Source organism: Nerophis ophidion, linkage group LG02, assembly GCF_033978795.1.
Source record: "Nerophis ophidion isolate RoL-2023_Sa linkage group LG02, RoL_Noph_v1.0, whole genome shotgun sequence".
Classification (NCBI taxonomy): domain Eukaryota; kingdom Metazoa; phylum Chordata; class Actinopteri; order Syngnathiformes; family Syngnathidae; genus Nerophis; species Nerophis ophidion.
Genome location: NC_084612.1, coordinates 72,024,570 through 72,043,427, shown reverse-complemented (window position 1 = coordinate 72,043,427; position 18,858 = coordinate 72,024,570). Strand labels below are relative to the sequence as shown.

General features: G+C 39.6%; 2 protein-coding genes across 3 annotated transcripts in view; one reads left to right on the top strand and one right to left on the bottom strand.

Moving 5' to 3' along the window:
* Positions 1-4,715, top strand: part of LOC133544769 (pre-miRNA 5'-monophosphate methyltransferase) — a 5,954-nt gene extending 1,239 nt beyond the window's left edge. Inside the window, exon 2 of the mRNA XM_061890075.1 lies at positions 3,122-4,715. Within this exon, the coding sequence (XP_061746059.1) occupies positions 3,122-3,652 (531 nt within the window). The 3' untranslated portion in view covers positions 3,653-4,715. The remainder of the gene's footprint in view (positions 1-3,121) is intronic.
* Positions 4,716-7,217: 2,502 nt separating this feature from the next.
* ppp4r1l (protein phosphatase 4, regulatory subunit 1-like) overlaps positions 7,218-18,858 on the bottom strand; it is a 34,239-nt gene continuing 22,598 nt past the window's right edge. Inside the window, exons 10-20 of one of the 2 annotated variants that reach the window (XM_061890067.1) lie at positions 18,146-18,270; positions 17,483-17,973; positions 17,105-17,403; positions 16,076-16,150; positions 15,811-15,999; positions 15,506-15,667; positions 12,799-12,899; positions 12,586-12,706; positions 12,363-12,497; positions 10,864-11,005; positions 7,218-8,482 (exon numbers count right to left, since the gene is read on the bottom strand). In XM_061890067.1, coding sequence (XP_061746051.1) covers positions 8,337-8,482; positions 10,864-11,005; positions 12,363-12,497; positions 12,586-12,706; positions 12,799-12,899; positions 15,506-15,667; positions 15,811-15,999; positions 16,076-16,150; positions 17,105-17,403; positions 17,483-17,973; positions 18,146-18,270 — 1,986 coding nt within the window. In that variant the 3' untranslated portion in view covers positions 7,218-8,336. The remainder of the gene's footprint in view (positions 8,483-10,863; positions 11,006-12,362; positions 12,498-12,585; positions 12,707-12,798; positions 12,900-15,505; positions 15,668-15,810; positions 16,000-16,075; positions 16,151-17,104; positions 17,404-17,482; positions 17,974-18,145; positions 18,271-18,858) is intronic. The other variant, XM_061890068.1, reaches the window with a different exon arrangement.

Here is an 18,858-nt window from a genome sequence, read left to right as displayed (position 1 = left end):
AGCAGGTGGGTAACGTGTCTTGCCCAAGGACACAACGACAGTAACTAGAATGGCACAAGCGGGAATCGAACCTGCAACCCTCAAGTTGCTGGCACGGCCACTCTACCAACCGAGCTATGCCGCCCCTATCACAATTTTCTCACCGAAAACTGCTGGTTTGACATGAAGTCAGGATCCATGTTCGCTTGACTGCTCTGTTCCATAGTAAAGCTTCATCTGCGGTAATTTTAAACAAGGAAACACCGGCTGTTTGTGTGGCAAAAGGCTAAAAGCTTCCCACCTCCATCTTTCTTCTTTGACCTCTCCATTATTAATTGATCAAATTGCAAAAGATTCAGCAACACAGATGTCCAGAATACTGTGTAATTATGCGATTAAAGCAGACTACTTATAGCTGGGATCGGGTTGGAAAATAATGTCCGCTACAACCCGAGAAGTCAAACGCACGCGTCATCATACCGCGACGTTTTCAACAGGAAACTCCACGGGAAATTTAAAATTGCAATTTAGTAAACTAAAAACGCCGTATTGGCATGTGTTGCAATGTTAATATTTCATCATTGATATATAAACTATCAGACTGCGTGGTCGGTAGTAGTGGCTTTCAGTAGGCCTTTAACATGTGCAGAATGTTAATTAAATATGTGCATCATGTTAATTTAAAGACCTACTGAAAGCCACTACTAGCGACCACACAGTCTGATAGTTTATATATCAATGATGAAATATTAACATTGCAACACATGCCAATACAGCCTTTTTAGTTTACTAAATTGCAATTTCAAATTTCCCGCGAGGTATCCTGTTGAAAACGTCGCGGAATGATGACGCGTGCTTGTGACGTTATTGGTTGGAGCAGACATGTTCTCCCAGCACCACACACGGCTAAAAGTCGTCTCTTCTCATCGCATAATTACACAGTAATTTGGACATCTGTGTTGCTGAATCTTTTGCAACTTGTTCAATTAATAATGGAGACGTCAAAGAAGAATGCCGTTGGTGGAAAGCGGTGGATTGCAGCTGCCTTTAGCAACCGAAACACAGCCGGTGTTTCTTTGTTTGTTGTGAAGCTTTAACAGAGAGCGGTCAAGCGAACATGTTTCTCTACGTCAACCGGCAAGTTTTTGGATGGGAAAATTGTGATATTAAGTCGGCTCTTACCGGAGACTTGAGCGGATTATGCGACCTCCTGCAGCAGCTGTCAAAAAGGCAGCTCCATTTTCCCTCAGAGACACTGGCGGTCACCGCAGCCCTCCGACTTTAAGGTATGATAATATAATAATAATAATAATAATAATGGATTAGATTTATATCGCGCTTTTCTATTGTTAGATACTTAAAGCGTTCACAGAGAAGTGGGAACCCATCATTCATTCACACCTGGTGGTGGTAAGCTACATCTGTGGCCACAGCTGCCCTGGGGTAGACTGACGGAAGCGTGGCTGCCAGTTTGCGCCTACGGCCCCTCCGACCACCACCAATCATTCATTCATCATTATGACTTTATAATCTCACTAAAACACTAGTAACACAACAAGCAGATAAGGGATTTTCCAGAATTATCTCAGTAAATGGGGCAGCATGGCGTAGTGGATAGAGCGTCCGTGCCAGAAACCTGAGGGTTGCAGGTTCGCTTCCCAACTATTAACATCCAAATTGCTGCCATTGTGTCCTTGGGCAGGACACTTCACCCTTTGCCCCCGGTGCCGCTCACACTGGTGAATGAATGATTGGTGGTGGTCGGAGGGGCCGTAGGCGCAAACTGGCAGCCACGCTTCCGTCAGTCTACTCCAGGGCAGCTGTGGCTCCATATGTAGCTTACCACCACCAGGTGTGAATGAATGATGGGTTCCCACTTCTCTGTGAGCACTTTGAGTATCTAACAATAGAAAAAGCGTGATATAAATCTAATCCATTAATTAATTAATTAAATGTGTCTGATAAAATCTGAATCGCTCCCACTGCAGCCGCCTGGTGCCGTCACCTTTTTTTTTTCTTTTCACTCCAACTTTCCTCATCCACAATTCTTTCATCCTTGCTCAAATTAATGGGGAAATTGTCGCTTTCTCGCTGCTGGTGGCCATGACTGTAAACAATGTTCAGATGTGAGGAGCTCCACAACCCGTGACGTCACGCGCACATCGTCTGCTACTTCCGGCACAGGCAAGGCTTTTTTATTAGCGACCTAAAGTTGCGAACTTTATGGTCGATGTTCTTTACTAAATGATTTCAGCAAAAATATGGCAATATCGCGAAATGATCCAGAATTATCCCAGTAAATGGGGCGGCATGGCGTAGTGGGTAGAGCGTCCGTGCCAGAAACCTGAGGGTTGCAGGTTCGCTTCCCACCTATCCATCCCATCCATTTTCTACCGCTTATTCCCTTTTGGGGTCGCGGAGGGGCGCTGGCGCCTATCTCAGCTACAATCGGGCGGAAGGCGGGGTACACCCTGGACAAGTCGCCACCTCATCGCAGGGCCAACACAGATAGACAGACAACATTCACACTCACATTCACACACTAGGGCCAATTTAGTGTTGCCAATCAACCTATCCCCAGGTGCATGTCTTTGGAAGTGGGAGGAAGCCGGAGTACCCGGAGGGAACCCACGCATTCACGGGGAGAACATGCAAACTCCACACAGAAAGATCCCGAGCCTGGATTTGAACCCAGGAACTGCAGGAACTTCGTATTGTGAGGCAGACGCACTAACCCCTCTGCCACCGTGAAGCCCTAAATCTAATCCATTAATTAATTAATGAAATGTGTCTGATAAAATCTGAATCGCTCCCACTGCCGCCGCCTGGTGCCGTCACCTTTTTTTTTCTTTTCACTCCAACTTTCCTCATCCACAATTCTTTCATCCTCGCTCAAATTAATGGGGAAATTGTCGCTTTCTCGCTGCTCGATGTTCTTTACTAAATGATTTCAGCACAAATGTGGCAATATCGCGAAATGATCAAGTATGACACATAGAATGGACCTGCTATCCCCGTTTAAATAAGAACATCTCATTTCAGTAGGCCTTTAATTAAACATATATATCATGTTAATAAATATGTGCATTATGTTAAATTGTTTATTTATGAAATGTTTGTTATTGTGCTTTCTACCCGGCAGGAGTTGAGTGTAGCACTGTACAAACACCTGGTGCAAAGCCCGCAATCAAAGGTCCATCTCCTGGGCTTCGACCTGGACGAGGCTCTCATCCAGCGGGCGGCGCGCAGCAACCCTCTCCCCGACAGCGTCACCTTCACCCCGCTGGACATGACGGGAGACTGCGCGCCGCTGCGGGATCACCTCCGCCGGCACGGCTGCGCGCACTTCCACTTGACGCTGTGCCTGGCCGTCACCATGTGGGTGCACCTCCACCACGGCGACGCCGGCCTGCTGCGGCTGCTCTCCCGCCTGGCGGAGCTCAGCCAGCACGTCCTGCTGGAGGCGCAGCCCTGGAAGTGTTACCGCGCGGCCGCCCGCAGGCTCCGGAAGCTGGGCCGTTCCGACTTCGAGCACTTCAAGGAGCTGAAGCTGCGGGGGGACGTGAGCGAACACGCCCGGCGACACCTGGTGGAGACCTGCGGCATGACGCTGGTGCGGAGCTTCGGGCGCACCGCTTGGGACCGGAAGTTGTTATTGTTCAGACGGAAGTGACGTCGGCGCAGTAAGATTTTTTGTACCCTTATTACCTTGACAATAAAACATAAAAGTACATTTATGATTTACATTTTCTAATTGGCTTAATGGTTTACAATTATCAATCAAATCTTTGGGGATGATTAAGAGTACATAAGCCCTTAAATTGATATATTGGGGCGGTATAGCTCGGTTGGTGGGGTTGCAGGTTCGATCCCCGCTTCCGCCATCCTAGTCACTGCCGTTGTGCCCTTGGGCAAGACACTTTACCCACCTGCACCCAGTGCCACCCACACTGGTTTAAATGTAAACATTAGATATTGGGTTTCACTAGGGATAGGTTGATTGGCAACACTCAAATTGGCCCTAGTGTGTGAATGTGAGTGTGAATGTTGACTGTCTATCTGTGTTGGCCCTGCGATGAGGTGGCGACTTGTCCAGGGTGTACCCCGCCTTCCGCCCGATTGTAGCTGAGATAGGCGCCAGCGCGCCCCGCGACCCCAAAAGGGAATAAGCGGTAGAAAAGAAAAAAATATATGTAAAGCGCTTTGAGTCATTAGAGAAAAAGCGCTATATAAATATAATTCACTTCACTATATTTGTTAAAAACATTTAAAGGCCTACTGAAATGAGATTTTCTTATTTAAACGGGGAAAGCAGGTCCATTCTATGTGTCATACTTGATCATTATGCGATATTGCCATATTTTTGCTGAAAGGATTTAGTAGAGAACATCGACAATAAAGTTTGTAACTTTTGGTCGCTAATAAAAAAGCCTTGCCTGTACCGGAAGTAGCAGACGATGTGCGTGTGACGTCACGGGTTGCGGAGCTCCTCACATCTGAACATTGTTTACAATCATGGCCACCAGCAGCTAGAGTGATTCGGACCGAGAAAGCGACGATTCCCCCATTAATTTGAGCGAGGATGAAAGATTTGTGGATGAGGATAGTGAGAGTGAAGGACCAAAAAAAAAAAAAAAAGAGGGCATTGGGAGCGATTTAGATGTTATTAGACACATTTACTAGGATAATTCTGGAAAATCCCTTATCTGCTTATTGTGTTATTAGTGTTTTAGTGAGATTATATAGTCTTGGATAATTCTGGAAAAACATTTAAAGGCCTACTGAAATGAGATTTTCCTATTTAAACGGGGATAGAAGGTCCATTCTATGTGTCATACTTGATCATTTCGTGATATTGCCATATTTTTGCTGAAAGGATTTAGTAGAGAACATCCACGATAAAGTCCGCAACTTTTGGTCGCTAATAAAAAAGCCTTGCCTGTACCGGAAGTAGCAGACCATGTGCGCGTGACGTCACGGGTTGTGGAGCTCCTCACATCTGAACATTGTTTACAATCAGGGCCACCAGCAGCTAGAGCGATTCGGACCGAGAAAGCGACGATTTCCCCATTAATTTGAGCGAGGATGAAAGATTCGTGGATGAGGAAAGTGAGAGTGAAGGACTAAAAAAAAAAAAAAAAAAAGGGCTTTGGGAGCGAGTTAGATGTTATTAGACACATTTACTAGGATAATTCTGGAAAATCCCTTATCTGCTTATTGTGTTACTAGTGTTTTAGTGAGATTATATAGTCATACCTGAAAGTCGGAGGGGTGTGGTGACCGCCAGTGTCTGAGGGAAGCCACAGAGGAGCCAAGAAAGCCTCTTTGACAGCTGCAGGAAGAACAACACAAGCTTCACTCATGTTTAAGGTAAGAGCCGACTTATTACTACAATTTCCTCACCGAAACCTGTCGGTTGACATGTGGTAAAGAAACATGTTCGCTTGACCGTTCTGTTCCATATTAAAGCTTCACAACAAACAAAGAAACACCGGCTGTGTTTGTGTTGCTACAGCAGGCCGCAATACACTGCTTTCCACCAACATCTTTCTTCTTTGACGTCTCCATTATTAATTGAACAAATTGCAAAAGATTCAGCAACACAGATGTCCAGAATACTGTGTAATTAATTATGTGATAAAAACAGACAATTTTTAGTTGTGTTCGGTGCTGGAAGAACATGTCCGCTACCACCGGTGACGTCATGCACACACATCATTCCGCGACGTTTTCAACAGGATACTTGGTGGGAAAGTTAAAATTGCAATTTAGTAAACTAAAAAGGCCGTATTGGCATGTGTTGCAATGTTAATATTTCATCATTGATATATAAACTATCAGACTGTGTGGTCGCTAGTAGTGGCTTTCAGTAGGTCTTTAAAGTGATTTAGGTAGCTCTTTTTCATGATTTTGATTATGTTTATTATTTAATTATCTGTATTTGCTTTTGTTTTCTTTCCTTGACATGTTCCGCTGATGTTGAAAGTGTATGTTTGTTCAAAAAAAAAAAAAAAATAATAAAACATCCCCATTTACTATTCAAGTGATCAAGTTTGGTATATTTATGAAAATAGCAACCTACAAATTGGTAGAAGGAAAATTTTTCATACATAAAAGTCGATTTCTGAAAGTGAAACACAAATTCTACCGTTAAATTAATGACCTTGAATTGTTAGAACAATCTTAGAAAATAATAAAACATAGAAGAGCCCTTAAATGATTCTCTCTTAGAGGAATCGAAGTGGTTTTAAATTAGCCTTTTTGTATTCTTTTTAACTTTAACATTTTTTATTTGAATAAAGATGTTGATTGCTCAACCTTGTGAATGTAATTAGGAAGTGCCTTAACTTGTTTGTAAATAAATGTGTTCAGTTGATCAATTAAAAAATAAACTTGACAATGAAACTAAGTTCGATGAATTTAAAAGACAAAGCTGTCATTTTGACAATTTATGCCAATTGCAATGTGTACTGTATATATATATATATATATATATATACATATATATATATATATATATATACTTACATACACACACATGTATATATGTATACATATGTACACATATATGCACACATACATATGTATACACATATATATACACACATATATATATATATGTGTAGGCATATGTGTATATATATATATATATATATATATATATATATATATATATATATATACATACATATATATACATACACATATATATACATAAAAACACACACATATATATATATATATATATATATATATATATATATATATATACATACATATATATACATACACATATATATACATAAAAACACACACATATATATATATATATATATACACACTGGTATATAAATATATATATATATATATATATATATTTATATACTTACATACACAAAAACATTAAATTTAAGTTTTATGAAGCAAACCTGAAAATTAAAACCCCATTTAATAATTAAAAAAAAGTGTTTGTTGTCTATGGGAGTTGTTTAAGTTTTGTTAATACAGTTGTTTTATTTTTGTTGATTTCAAAACCACTGTTTTTGATTGTAAATGTTGCAAATACTTGAGATTCTGTAAAATCAAATTAGCATTTTTTAAATCATTTATCCATACCAAGTCACGATCATGGTTGTTGTACACAGTATTTGTTATTTCCTTTTTCAAGTGAGCCGATTTTTGACTGAATCTAAGTGTTAAATCCAGGTGAAAAGACATGAATAAGAAAAACAAACAGCAATGTTCATCATTTTAATTACAGAGTACTAAAAATAACATTACATAAAATGTATTTTTAAAAGAAACCATTGAAATATTACAAAGGTCTGTAAATCTTGTAAAGTTAGGATATAAAATATTTGAACAGTGGTGCATAATTGAGAAGAAAAATAATCTCCATAAAATGTATATATTAACTGTTCTATGTAAAAAAAAAAAAAAAAAAAAAAAGCAAGAGATGGACACGAAATGCAGACACAGACGAGATGAGTGGACAGAAGATGCACAACAACGCACCACAATCAGTCAAGTCAATGATGTTTAAAAAAAAAAAAAAAAAGTTCATTTACAAGCGAGCCATAACGAGGGTGACTTGGCGAGTGCTCTTGGTATTAAAACCTTCTTACTACACTGGCCTTTTGTTCCGTTAATTCACACTTTTATCCACAGGTTTCATTAAAACTGTACACAGAAGAAAGAGGTTGCAGCATGGCGGGGAATACATGATGCCTCTTTATACTTTCCAGTCTTGTTTGCTACTGTACACACCATCAAGAAGGATGGGGGAGACTATACACACACACACAAAAAAAAGGGTGTGCTTGCTTTCTTTGCATCACCAGAGCCCTTGTTAGGATGCTGCAGTCCACGCTCCACGACAACACGCACTGGCCGGCTACGTCCAGCAAGGAGGTATTTGATCTGCCTCCTGCTGCAGAAGGCGTGGTGTCACTTTTTTTTCTTGGTAAACTGACACATTGCTGAAGGGAGTTCACAAAGTGTGCACTAAGCAGGAAAGGAAGGGACAAAACGATGGAAGGTGTGTATTTTTTTTGTGGCCCCGAGACGGCAGCTTGTGTATATGTTCGATCCCCCTGAGGTCAAGAGTCAGGCGAGCGCCGCCCGGCCTGCCCACTCCGTTAAAAAAAAATATACTCATGGTTAAGCTCACAGTTAGTTTTGGAGAGATATGCTTGCAAAACACTTCGAGTCCTGCTCATTTCCTGAAGACAAAGTTTTAGTGTGCGTCCCCGACCAGATGGCGAGATCACCTTTTGTCGTCTCCCTCTCCTGGATGAGGGGGGGAGTGGGGGTCCGGTCGTGGTGTGCTGGTGTCATGGTGGTGGGGGGGGTGGAGGCTAGATGAGCGGCGCCGTGTCCATCAAGCTTTTGTTTGGGTCCAGGCCGGCGAAGAAGCGCACGTCTCGGTCTTTGTCCGACTGCAGCGCCATCACCGTCTCCTCCAGCTCGTCGGAGTAAGCACAGCCCGCCTCCTTGAAGAAGGCTGCAGGAACAACACACTTTTATTGCGCAGTCATGAAAAATAGAAATTTTTTTGTTTGGTTGGGACTTTTTACTTCTAGAAAATGATGATGACTTTTCCCTCCACGGCACTCTCACTTTCACACATTTTATTACAGCTTTTAATGGACTCTTTTGTAGGATTAACACTTGTTTTCTTATTTAATTAGAATTTCATTTTTACCAAAAATGTATTTAATTTTTTAAACATAGGATGAGAATTTTTCCCCTACCTTATTCAACATTTTTGTGAAAAAAGCCTTTTTACCTCACCGCATAAAGATTTTTTTTCTAAATATAATATAATTTTACCAAAACATTACTTCTTTTTTTTAACATAGGATAAGAATTTTTCCCCACCTAATTCAACATTTTTCTTGACGAAAAAGGAGACTTTTTCCCTCACAGCATTAGGATTTTTTTCTAATTATAATATAATTTTACACAAAAAATACTTATTTTTTTAACATATGGTGAGAATTTTTCCCCACCTGATTCAACATTTTTCTTGAAAAAAAGGAGACTTTTTCCTTCATAGCATTAGGATTTTTTTCTAATTATAATTTAATTTTACCAAAAAAATACTTCTTTTTTTAACATAGGGTGAGAATTTTTCCCCACATGATTCAACATTTTTCTTAAAAAAAAGGAGACCTTTTCCCTCAGAGCATTAGGATTTTTTTCTATTTATAACTTAATTTTACCCAAAAAATAATACTACTTTTTTTTAACATGAATGAGAATTTTTCCCCACCTGATTCAACATTTTTATCAAAAAAAGGAAACCTTTTCCCTTAAATAATTAGGATTTTTTTCTAATTATAATATAATTTTACCAAAAAATGACTTTTTTTTAACATAGGATGATAATTTTTCCCCACCTGATTCAACATTTAAAAAAAAAAAAAAAAAGGATACTTTGTCCCTCATAGCATTAGGATTTTTTTCCAATTATAATATAATTTTACCAAAAAAAATAATTATTTTTTTTAAACATGAATGACAATTTTTCCCCACATGATTCAACATCTTTCTTAAAAAAAGACACCTTTTCCCTCAGAGCATCAGGATTTTTTTCTAATTATGATATCATTTTACCAAAAAAATGCTACTTATTTTTAACGTGGATGAGAATTTTTCCCCACATGATTCAACATTTTTCTTAAAAAAAAGGAGACCTTTTCCCTTAAAGAATTAGGATTTTTTTCTAATTATAATATAATTTTACGCCAAAAAAAATTATTTTTTTAAACATGAATGAGAATTTTTCCCCACATGATTCAACATTTTTCTTAAAAAAAGGAGACCTTTTCCCACAGAGCATTAGGATTTTTTTCTAATTATATAATTTTACCAAAAAAATACTACTTTTTTTCAACATGAACGAGAATTTTTCCCTACCTGATTCAACATTTTTCTTAAAAAAAGGAAACCTCTTCCCTTAAAGAATTAGGATTTTTTTTGTAATTATAATATGATTTTACATGGGATGATACTTTTTCCCCACATGATTCAACATTTTTCTTTGAAAAATAAATGGAGATTTTTCCCTTTAAAGGATTAGGATTTTCCCTACAAGTTTTTATATAGTACTCATGTTTTATTTCTTAAAAAAAAAAAGAGTTCTTTTATGCATAGCTTTAGAACATATCTTGTTGAAGGAAAAAGCGAATTTGTCTTTGTCCGACTTCATACATTTTTGTTGAAAAGATTAAATTGTACTTTTTTCCACTGAAATGTGTGGCCTACTTAATACCTGCATTATCCTTTCTATCCTTTGAATCTGACCAACTATGTGGAACAATTTCCCTTGTGGATCAATGAAGTTTGTCTAAGTCTGACACTTTTTAAAAAACTTTATTGCTGATCTTAACACCCAACATCAGCCTTAATAAGACCGGTAGCAGCATTAGGCCAGCCAGTAGCCATAACAACAACAACAACAACACAGCACTTCCTCAATTATGACGCCTATTCACAAACCCCATGAATAATGAACATCCATATTAGAAAAGTCGCACGTTCTATATTGCTGCAATAGTTTGGTGGATTTTATGACTACTTTTATGTGTCACTTAGATATCAATACATGGATATAATTGAAGTATGTCACAAAACTCCATATTAATAAAAATTTTAGCGTGTTTGTTTTTTTTCCTTTACAAAAATGAGCATATTTTTCCCTTTTTTAAGTACTGGTTCGGGCACCGTTTCTGAAGTACCAATTCGGTACTAGTATCCGTTAAAACATGAACGATACTCATCCTTCATTTTGGGACAGAGTTTTGGTCCAATTAAACAAGATACGGGCACCAGACGACCATTTAGGAAACAACCTGCTAACACATTTTGGAGGATGCGTACCTTTCTCCATGACACTTTGTCGCAGGGCCTTGGCCACCAGCACACGCACGTTGGCCACCGGGTCAGAGGAGAGGCTGAGCAGGCTGGGCAGGAGGTGCTGGCTGAAATGCTCCATGGACATGCAGTCTTCCTCCACCACAGCCTTGATCACACACAAATAATGGTCGGGTTTACACAGGACACCAAATCGGATTTTATTTGCACTCAAGTGACACAGATCAGATATTTTTGCCAGTCTCAACGCCAAAGTGCTTCAAGTCTAATCTTTTTACATAAAATTCAAGCCACATCAGGAGGTCGTCCTAATCCGTTTGGATTCTGGTCTTTTCAAATGTGACTGCAGTCTAAACGACAAGGCGACCGGTTTGGGAGTTTTACGTCATCTTTGGTCAAACTACGTCATTCGTGTGCACAGGAAAAGAACTGGCCTGCCAGCAGAAGTAGATATATCACCACAACATCCCACTTTGGTAATCAAATTATTTTTTCGGGGGCCACATTTTTGGTGCATTACTTGTCAATAATGGACAAATCTATATATACACATACATATAAATGTGTGTGTGTGTATACATATATATATATATATATATATATATATATTTGCGTGTGTAAACATATATACACATATATACATACATATATATACATATATATACACATGCGTGTATACATATATACATAAATATACATATATATACATATATGAACATATGCGTGTGTATACATATACACATACATTTTGTATATATATATATATACATATTTATATACATATTTATACGTATATAAATTATATATACATACATACATATATGTGTATAAATACACATATATGTAATATGTATATACATATATGTAATATATATATATGTACACATACATACATATTATATATATATATATATATATATATATATATACACATACATACATACATACATAGATAGATAGATATATAGATAGAACTTTATTTATTCCTTCAGGAAAATTAAAATTCACATATCACATACTATATGTGTGTGTGTATATATATATATACATATATATATATATACACACACACACACACATATCACATACTATATAAGTGTGTGTATATATATATATATATATATATATATATATATATATATATATATATATATATACACATTCAAAAATATTACTTTAAGTTGTTTTCACATTAAAAAAAACAAATTTTTAAAGTGTGGCTGCTTTTATTTTGCAAAGTTGTCGTAGTAGTAGTGACTTCCTTGTTCATTTTCACTTCATTGCACTGCGCATGCAAGTGACGTCAAGGCCACATTGGGGCCTGTGCGTGTTTACACTGGAGTCTGATGATTACCTGTAATCTTAACAGTCAGCTGGAAAAAAGTTGTGACTTGTTCCACTTTGGCTTGCAGTTTAAACATAGTCTAATTGTGTCAAAAAATTGCTCTGTCGCCTGCTGTCCTTGCATGCATTTCGATTGCAAAACATTAAGTGTCGCCGCTCACCTGGCAGATGAAGGCGAAGGCTTGTCGACCCACCCACTTGGGACAATGGCAGAACCGCACGGTGAGCTCGTTAATGAAGTTAAGACCTAAATCATCAGCGCCACTGGAATACAGTTTCTGCAGGATTTCCACAACCTGAAACAGAAAATGCAATCCAGATTTGATTTGCTCCCAACTTGCTTTGCAGACAGGAAGTACAGCAGAGTTCCACTGAGGAACGCACCAGCTTGTAGGAGATCCACCTGACTTCGGAGACCTTGTCGGAGCAGAGCGTGATCGCGATCTGCCTGAGGTAGTCGTACACGTCATAGTGGCTGTACAACTCGATGATCAAGATAAGCTGCCTGCAGGGAGCACAGCAAGGAAGCCCTTACTCGTCATTATTCAGCAACAACAGGTGGGAAGATAAGTCAGGTTATTTGTCCTGCAAACGCACTCTGCCAACTCGTATCGGAACCTCCAGTTGCGACTGTTGTCCGTCACCATGAACTCCTGCAGCTGGTACAAGTATTCTCTCCTCTTTTCTGCTTGGAGGAGCTGCAAACACAACATGAACATTTGTTTTTAAAGTTACTCCCACAAACAACTTCTTGAAACCTTTTAATCATCTTGAAAGTCAAACGGGACATAAAAGTACTTAAGTTTGTGAAGACATTTTGATCAGATGATGTGACAGGTTGTTATGCAAATCTATCCAGTACTAGTTGAAAACCAACATAATTGTATCTAAAGTCCTTCAAAGGGTTTAACAAAAACACATGCTTGGTATTTTTTGGGGGGGCTAAAGTTGAGAAATTTGAGTACAGAAAGTAAACTAAAATAAGATTTTAAAAATGTTTGGATGCCCTTTTAAAAAATGAAGGACTTTTATGTCTTGTCTGGCTTTGGGGTATTGTGGAATAATTGTCAGTGTACCTTATTCCTGTGAAAGATTTGGACATTGACATGATTAAATTGACCATGAAAAACAACCCTTCAATACAAATCATATATAATGACGTAACTGTAAATACAAAAAAGTCAGCAATTTTCCTGTGAGGGTTAAAACAATATATTGGCATGCAAACCTCTATTTTAAGGCTGACATATACATGCCACAGCAGCAGATGGAGCTATACGAACAAACTTGATTCAAATGACTGTACGCTGCGGCGTATTTGCCGACATGTTACATACATTGTGTACATTTTTAACGAAAGCGGGTTGAAAACTAAAGCTAACATAGATCCGCTCCTCTACTTAACAGCCATAAAAAGATTTGAACCCTCCCAAATATATATTACACTATATTTATTTATACATCTTATTTCTTTATTTTGTTTTCATGCAAAAAAAAAAAAAAATTGAGGTGTCGTGACTCTTGTACCTCAAAGTAGAATTATTAGCAGTAGCGACTTCTTTGATATTTACGGAATCCGGTCAACTTTCTTTGTTTGCACTTTTTCCACTTCATCAAACTGCTCATGCAAGTGACAACAGGCCCATATTGGCAGCACTTTGGGGCCACAATTGGGCCCGTGCACATTCATACATTTTACTTGTAATCTAAACAGTAAACTGGAAAAAATACATTTTGTTCACTTTGACCAGCAGTCTAAACGTAGTCTTTGTTGTTGATGTGCAGTGCATTCAAAACAAAAAAAAAACCCAATACATTTTGGAGTTAAAGGCCTACTGAAACCCACTACTACCGACCACGCAGTCTGATAGTTTATAGATAGATAGAGAGATAGTACTTTATTGATTCCTTCAGGAGAGTTCCTTCAGGAAAATTAAAATTCCAGCAGCAGTGTACAGAGTTGAGATAAATTAAAAAAAAAAAAGGTAAAAAGTAAATAATGGGGGTTTAAAAGGAAACAAAATAGAGAAATATTACAAAAAGAATAAAAACAATGGGAATAACAATATAACAGTATATATCAATGATGAAATATTAACATTGCAACACATACCAATATGGCCTTTTTAGTTAACTTAATTGCAATTTTAAATTTCGCGCGAAGTATCCTGTTGAAAACGTCGCGGTATGATGACGAGTGCGCGTGACGTCACGGATTGTAGAGGACATTTTGTTCCAGCCCGATCCCAGCTTTAAGTAGTCTGCTTTAATTGCATAATTACACAGTATTCTGGACTTCTGTGTTGCTGAATCTTTTGCAATTTGTTCAATGTACAATGGAGACTACAAAGAAGAAATCTGTAGGTGGAAAGCGGTGTATTGCAACATGAACACAGCCAGTTTTTCCTTGTTTACATTCCCGAAGGTGAAGCTTTACTATGGAACACAGCGGTCAAGCGAACTTGGTTCTGTACCACATGTCAACCGGCAGTTTTTGGTGAGAAAATTGTGGTAATAAGTCGGCTCTTACCGTAGACATGAGCGGAGCTTATGTGGTTCCTCGTGCACCTGTCGTGGGATGCTTCCACCGTGGAGGAGGGGAAAAACAAACTCAGCCGGGCCCGACCGGCTGCCTTCGCTTCACCTCGTCAAGAAACGTGGCTTCCCTCAGAGACACTGGCGGTCACCACACCCGTGGCCACACCCCTCCGACTTTCAGGTACGACTATATAATCTCACTAAAACACTCGTAACACAATAAGCAGAAAAGGGATTTTCCAGAATTATATTAGTAAATGTGTCTAATAACATCTGAATCGATCCCACTGCCCTGTCTTTTTTTTTTTTCCTAGTCCTTCACTTTCTCACTATGCTCATCCACAAATCTTTCATCCTCGCTCAATATATGGGGAAATCGTCGCTATTCTCGGTCCGAATCGCTCTCACTGCTGGTGGCCATGATTGTAAACAATGTGAGGATGTGAGGAGCTCCACAACCCGTGACGTCACGCGCACATCGTCTGCTAATTCCGGTAAAGGCAAGGCTTTTATATTAGCGACCAGAAGTTGCGAACTTTATCATCGATGTTCTCTACTAAATTCTTTCAGCAAAAATATGGCAATATCGCGAAATGATCAAGTATGACACATAGAATGGACCTGCTTTCCCCGTTTGAATAAGAAAATCTCATTTCAGTAGTCCTTTAATGCATAAACTTGCAGTAGTTTAGTTTAGTAAATTATAAGGGTTTAGTTGGAGAGAAAGCAATAAAAGGATTCTTTCTACTGCTCAAATGTGCTGTACCTTGAGGAAGTCGTAGAGGTGCTTGAGCACGCCAATTCGGACCTCGTCAAGGTCTTTGAGAAAGCCGTTGAAGATGGGCACGAGATCCGCCGCTGTCAGCTGGTCTCCCAGGATGACCGCCAGCTCGTGGATTGAGAAAGCCAGGGTCCGGCGCACTTTCCACTGATGGACAACAGGTGGGAGTGAATAAGCAACAACGCATATAAGTCATTATTCATCTCTTACAATCAGTTACATCACAATCAAAACATCATCCAAAGGGACGCCGACATCAAACATGTCTTCGACCTCATTGCTCCGCCCACCTGGACATCGGTCGCCAACGTCTCGTAGGTGTCTTTGAGGCAGTGCCAGTTTTGTCGGCCCAAAGTGAGCGCCACTCCCGGCAGGCTGAAGGCACAGTGCTTGGCGATCTCAGTGTCCACCGTCTGAGCCCGCGTGGGGTCCGTCATGGAGAGGTACTGATCCAACAGCTGCTGGGGGATAACATTCTGCTGGCGAGGGGAGGAATTAGTCAGCAGATTAGATAAGCGCGCATATGGGCATGGCCTGATGATCTGCAGCACTCACCTGGATCTTCGGCTTATCTTCAAACACAGAATCATCCTTTCCCTCTTCTTCCACCCTCTCAATGAGTTCAGACACCTGAGGAGCAACAATAAACGTCAAACGTCTGTTGGCTCGTCTCCTTAACCTTCATGATCTTGTCTTGTGGTGTCACACGAGTCCAGCATCATCAGGACCACCAATACCATTCAGCTGCTGAGCATTAAAGCTTTGTTTCCATGATGGCGCTGCTGTAGTGGCTGCTGTTGGCAGGAACTCTGTGCTCTTGTGTCATCCTTTTGTGTTTACCTCTTGTTTTCATGTGTTATCAAATATATATATACATTTTTTTGCCTTTTGGTTCGGGAACCTTTGGAACTGTGAGACAAGGGGTGGCACTTTTGTGACTTCTGCGGTTTTTGATTGATTGATTGATTGAAACTTTTATTAGTAGATTGCACAGTACAGTACATATTCCGTACAATTGACCACTAAATGGTAACACCCGAATACATTTTTCAACTTGTTTAAGTCGGGGTCCATGTTAATCAATTCATGGTACGGTGCTTTTTTTGTTGTTTTTTTATTTTTTCTCATATATATATATATGTATATATATATATATATATATATATATATATATATATATATATATATATATACATACACATATAATAAATTCAAAAACCGGAAATGATGCAATACTGCCAAAGGCTGCCACTTTTATACATACAGTATTATGACATAGAACACGGAATATAATAATATACAATATGATAAAATACAAAATATTAAAGATGCATACATAATCGATCTATAAGTGAATAATAATAATCCAATCGCGAGATGCCCCCAAAAATCCCACCTCTAAATATCAGTATTGTCTTTAAAAGGTGAAAAAACTGTGAGGGGACACCCTTACGTTTGGAATGTATTGTGATAACACCATTGCTGTATTGTGCTGCTTTTGTTGTGGCATTGTGGGCATACTGCAGTGTGATACTGTACTGAAAGCTACGATTATGATTCCCACCCTAAGTCGGGTCAGCTTACCAGAACAGATGAGTCAGGTGAAGACTCTTCCGGATCCTCGAGGGGTTCCGTCTGTGTCTCCTCGTCTCCTTGCTCCTGTACCGGACAGGACTCGTTGGTTGAGAGGCTTTCTGTCGTCTGCTCGTCTTCAGCGAGACTTTCTCTGTCCTCTGACTGCACCTCCACGGATTTACTGTCGAATGACGAGCTACTGACATCGGCATCTGCAGGGGGCGCCGGCAGGCTTTCTGTGGGACTGTTGTCGGACGGGCTGTCGAGTTCAGCGGCCTTTAGAGCGGCTGACAATACCTGAACTTGGGCTGGAGGACAATGGCCCAGCTCAGTCGGCATGGCAACACACACACAAAGATAATAATGACACAGGTGTCAGCGTCTTACCCTGGACATCTGGGTCGTCCATGTGCGGCTGCAAACAGTCTAAGACCATCTTGATTTGGTCGCTGGTAGTTTTAGCAGGGCTGGCTTTGGAGTCCAAACTTCTCCGCTGGTCCCCTGGTTGGTTCTTTTCCTCTTTCCTCTTCTCTTTCGCTATCCCATCCCCCTTGTGACAAGTAAGCAGCTCCAGCTCGCCGCTGATGTCTGGTAGAGGAGACCTCCAGAAGTGGAAAGAGTTAAAATTCTCATCCGTCTGCGTTGTCTCCTTGGCGTTTCTGGCGTTGTTGCCGTTGCCGCCGGCGTACACGAAGCTGTCGAGCCCCTCTCCGTGAGCTAAACTGTGGTTGTCGTCGTAATTCATTTCGTCGGCTGCCGGCACGTGCTCTGGGGACGGCGTGGCACGGCCATCCTGGTTGGGAGGCGTGTGAGCGATGGTTCTTTCTGTATGACAGCCGCCGATGCCTGAGCAGTTGAGGGAGTTCAAGGAGCAGTCACTGAAATGACAAATACACGGATGTTAAAAACTTCCTAACATCATTCTGTCAAATGCAGGAAATGATCTAATTCATCCGTGTTTTTAGTGCCCAGGAAAATTGAACCATAAAAGGATAAGTTTTGGTCAAATTTGCTTTTCTTTTATAGAAACAGTTCGTGCAGATGTCTTACCTGTCTGACGAGAACCTGGAAACATCAAGCAACCCTCCGTCATCTCTGAAGTGGAGGCCCGCGCCAGTTGGGTTGGCAAAGGTGGAGATGAAACGGCCCAGCGACTGAAAAGCAGCTTGCCGCACCTAAATTTAAAGTCACTTTTACCAGATATTTTTGATGAATGCCACCTTCTGGCAACATAATGTGTTAAAGGGGAGCTGCACTTTAATGTTGTCTATCATTCACAATCTTTCTGTCAGACAAGAACACATGTTTTTCTTTTTTTAATGCATTCTAATTTGTAAATAAATGCTAGCAAAAGTCAACCAACAATGGAGGTAATGGGATTCGGTGAATTCCACCTATAAAGCCCTCTAAAAAAAGTCCAAAAACATCTATCAACATTTTGTATACACTCTTTAAGTATGTATATAATGTATTAACAGACATACCAGGAAGAGACATAACAGTAAAATTCGTAATAACATGTAATAGTTACGTTGTTGTTCAATTTAGCAAACGGCGGTGCATTAATTTCAGATACATCACATTGTTTGCTTTTTCCTTAATCAACAACAAAAACAACACTAGTCATGACAGACTTTATAAGAGCAAACAAAGACTTCTTTGGGACAAATTATGATCCAGGATCCTCATATTTTATAGTTTTAATGTAAAGAGCATGAGCAACACATTTTTGAAGCCGAGTGATAAGCAGATCTAGTAAGTAG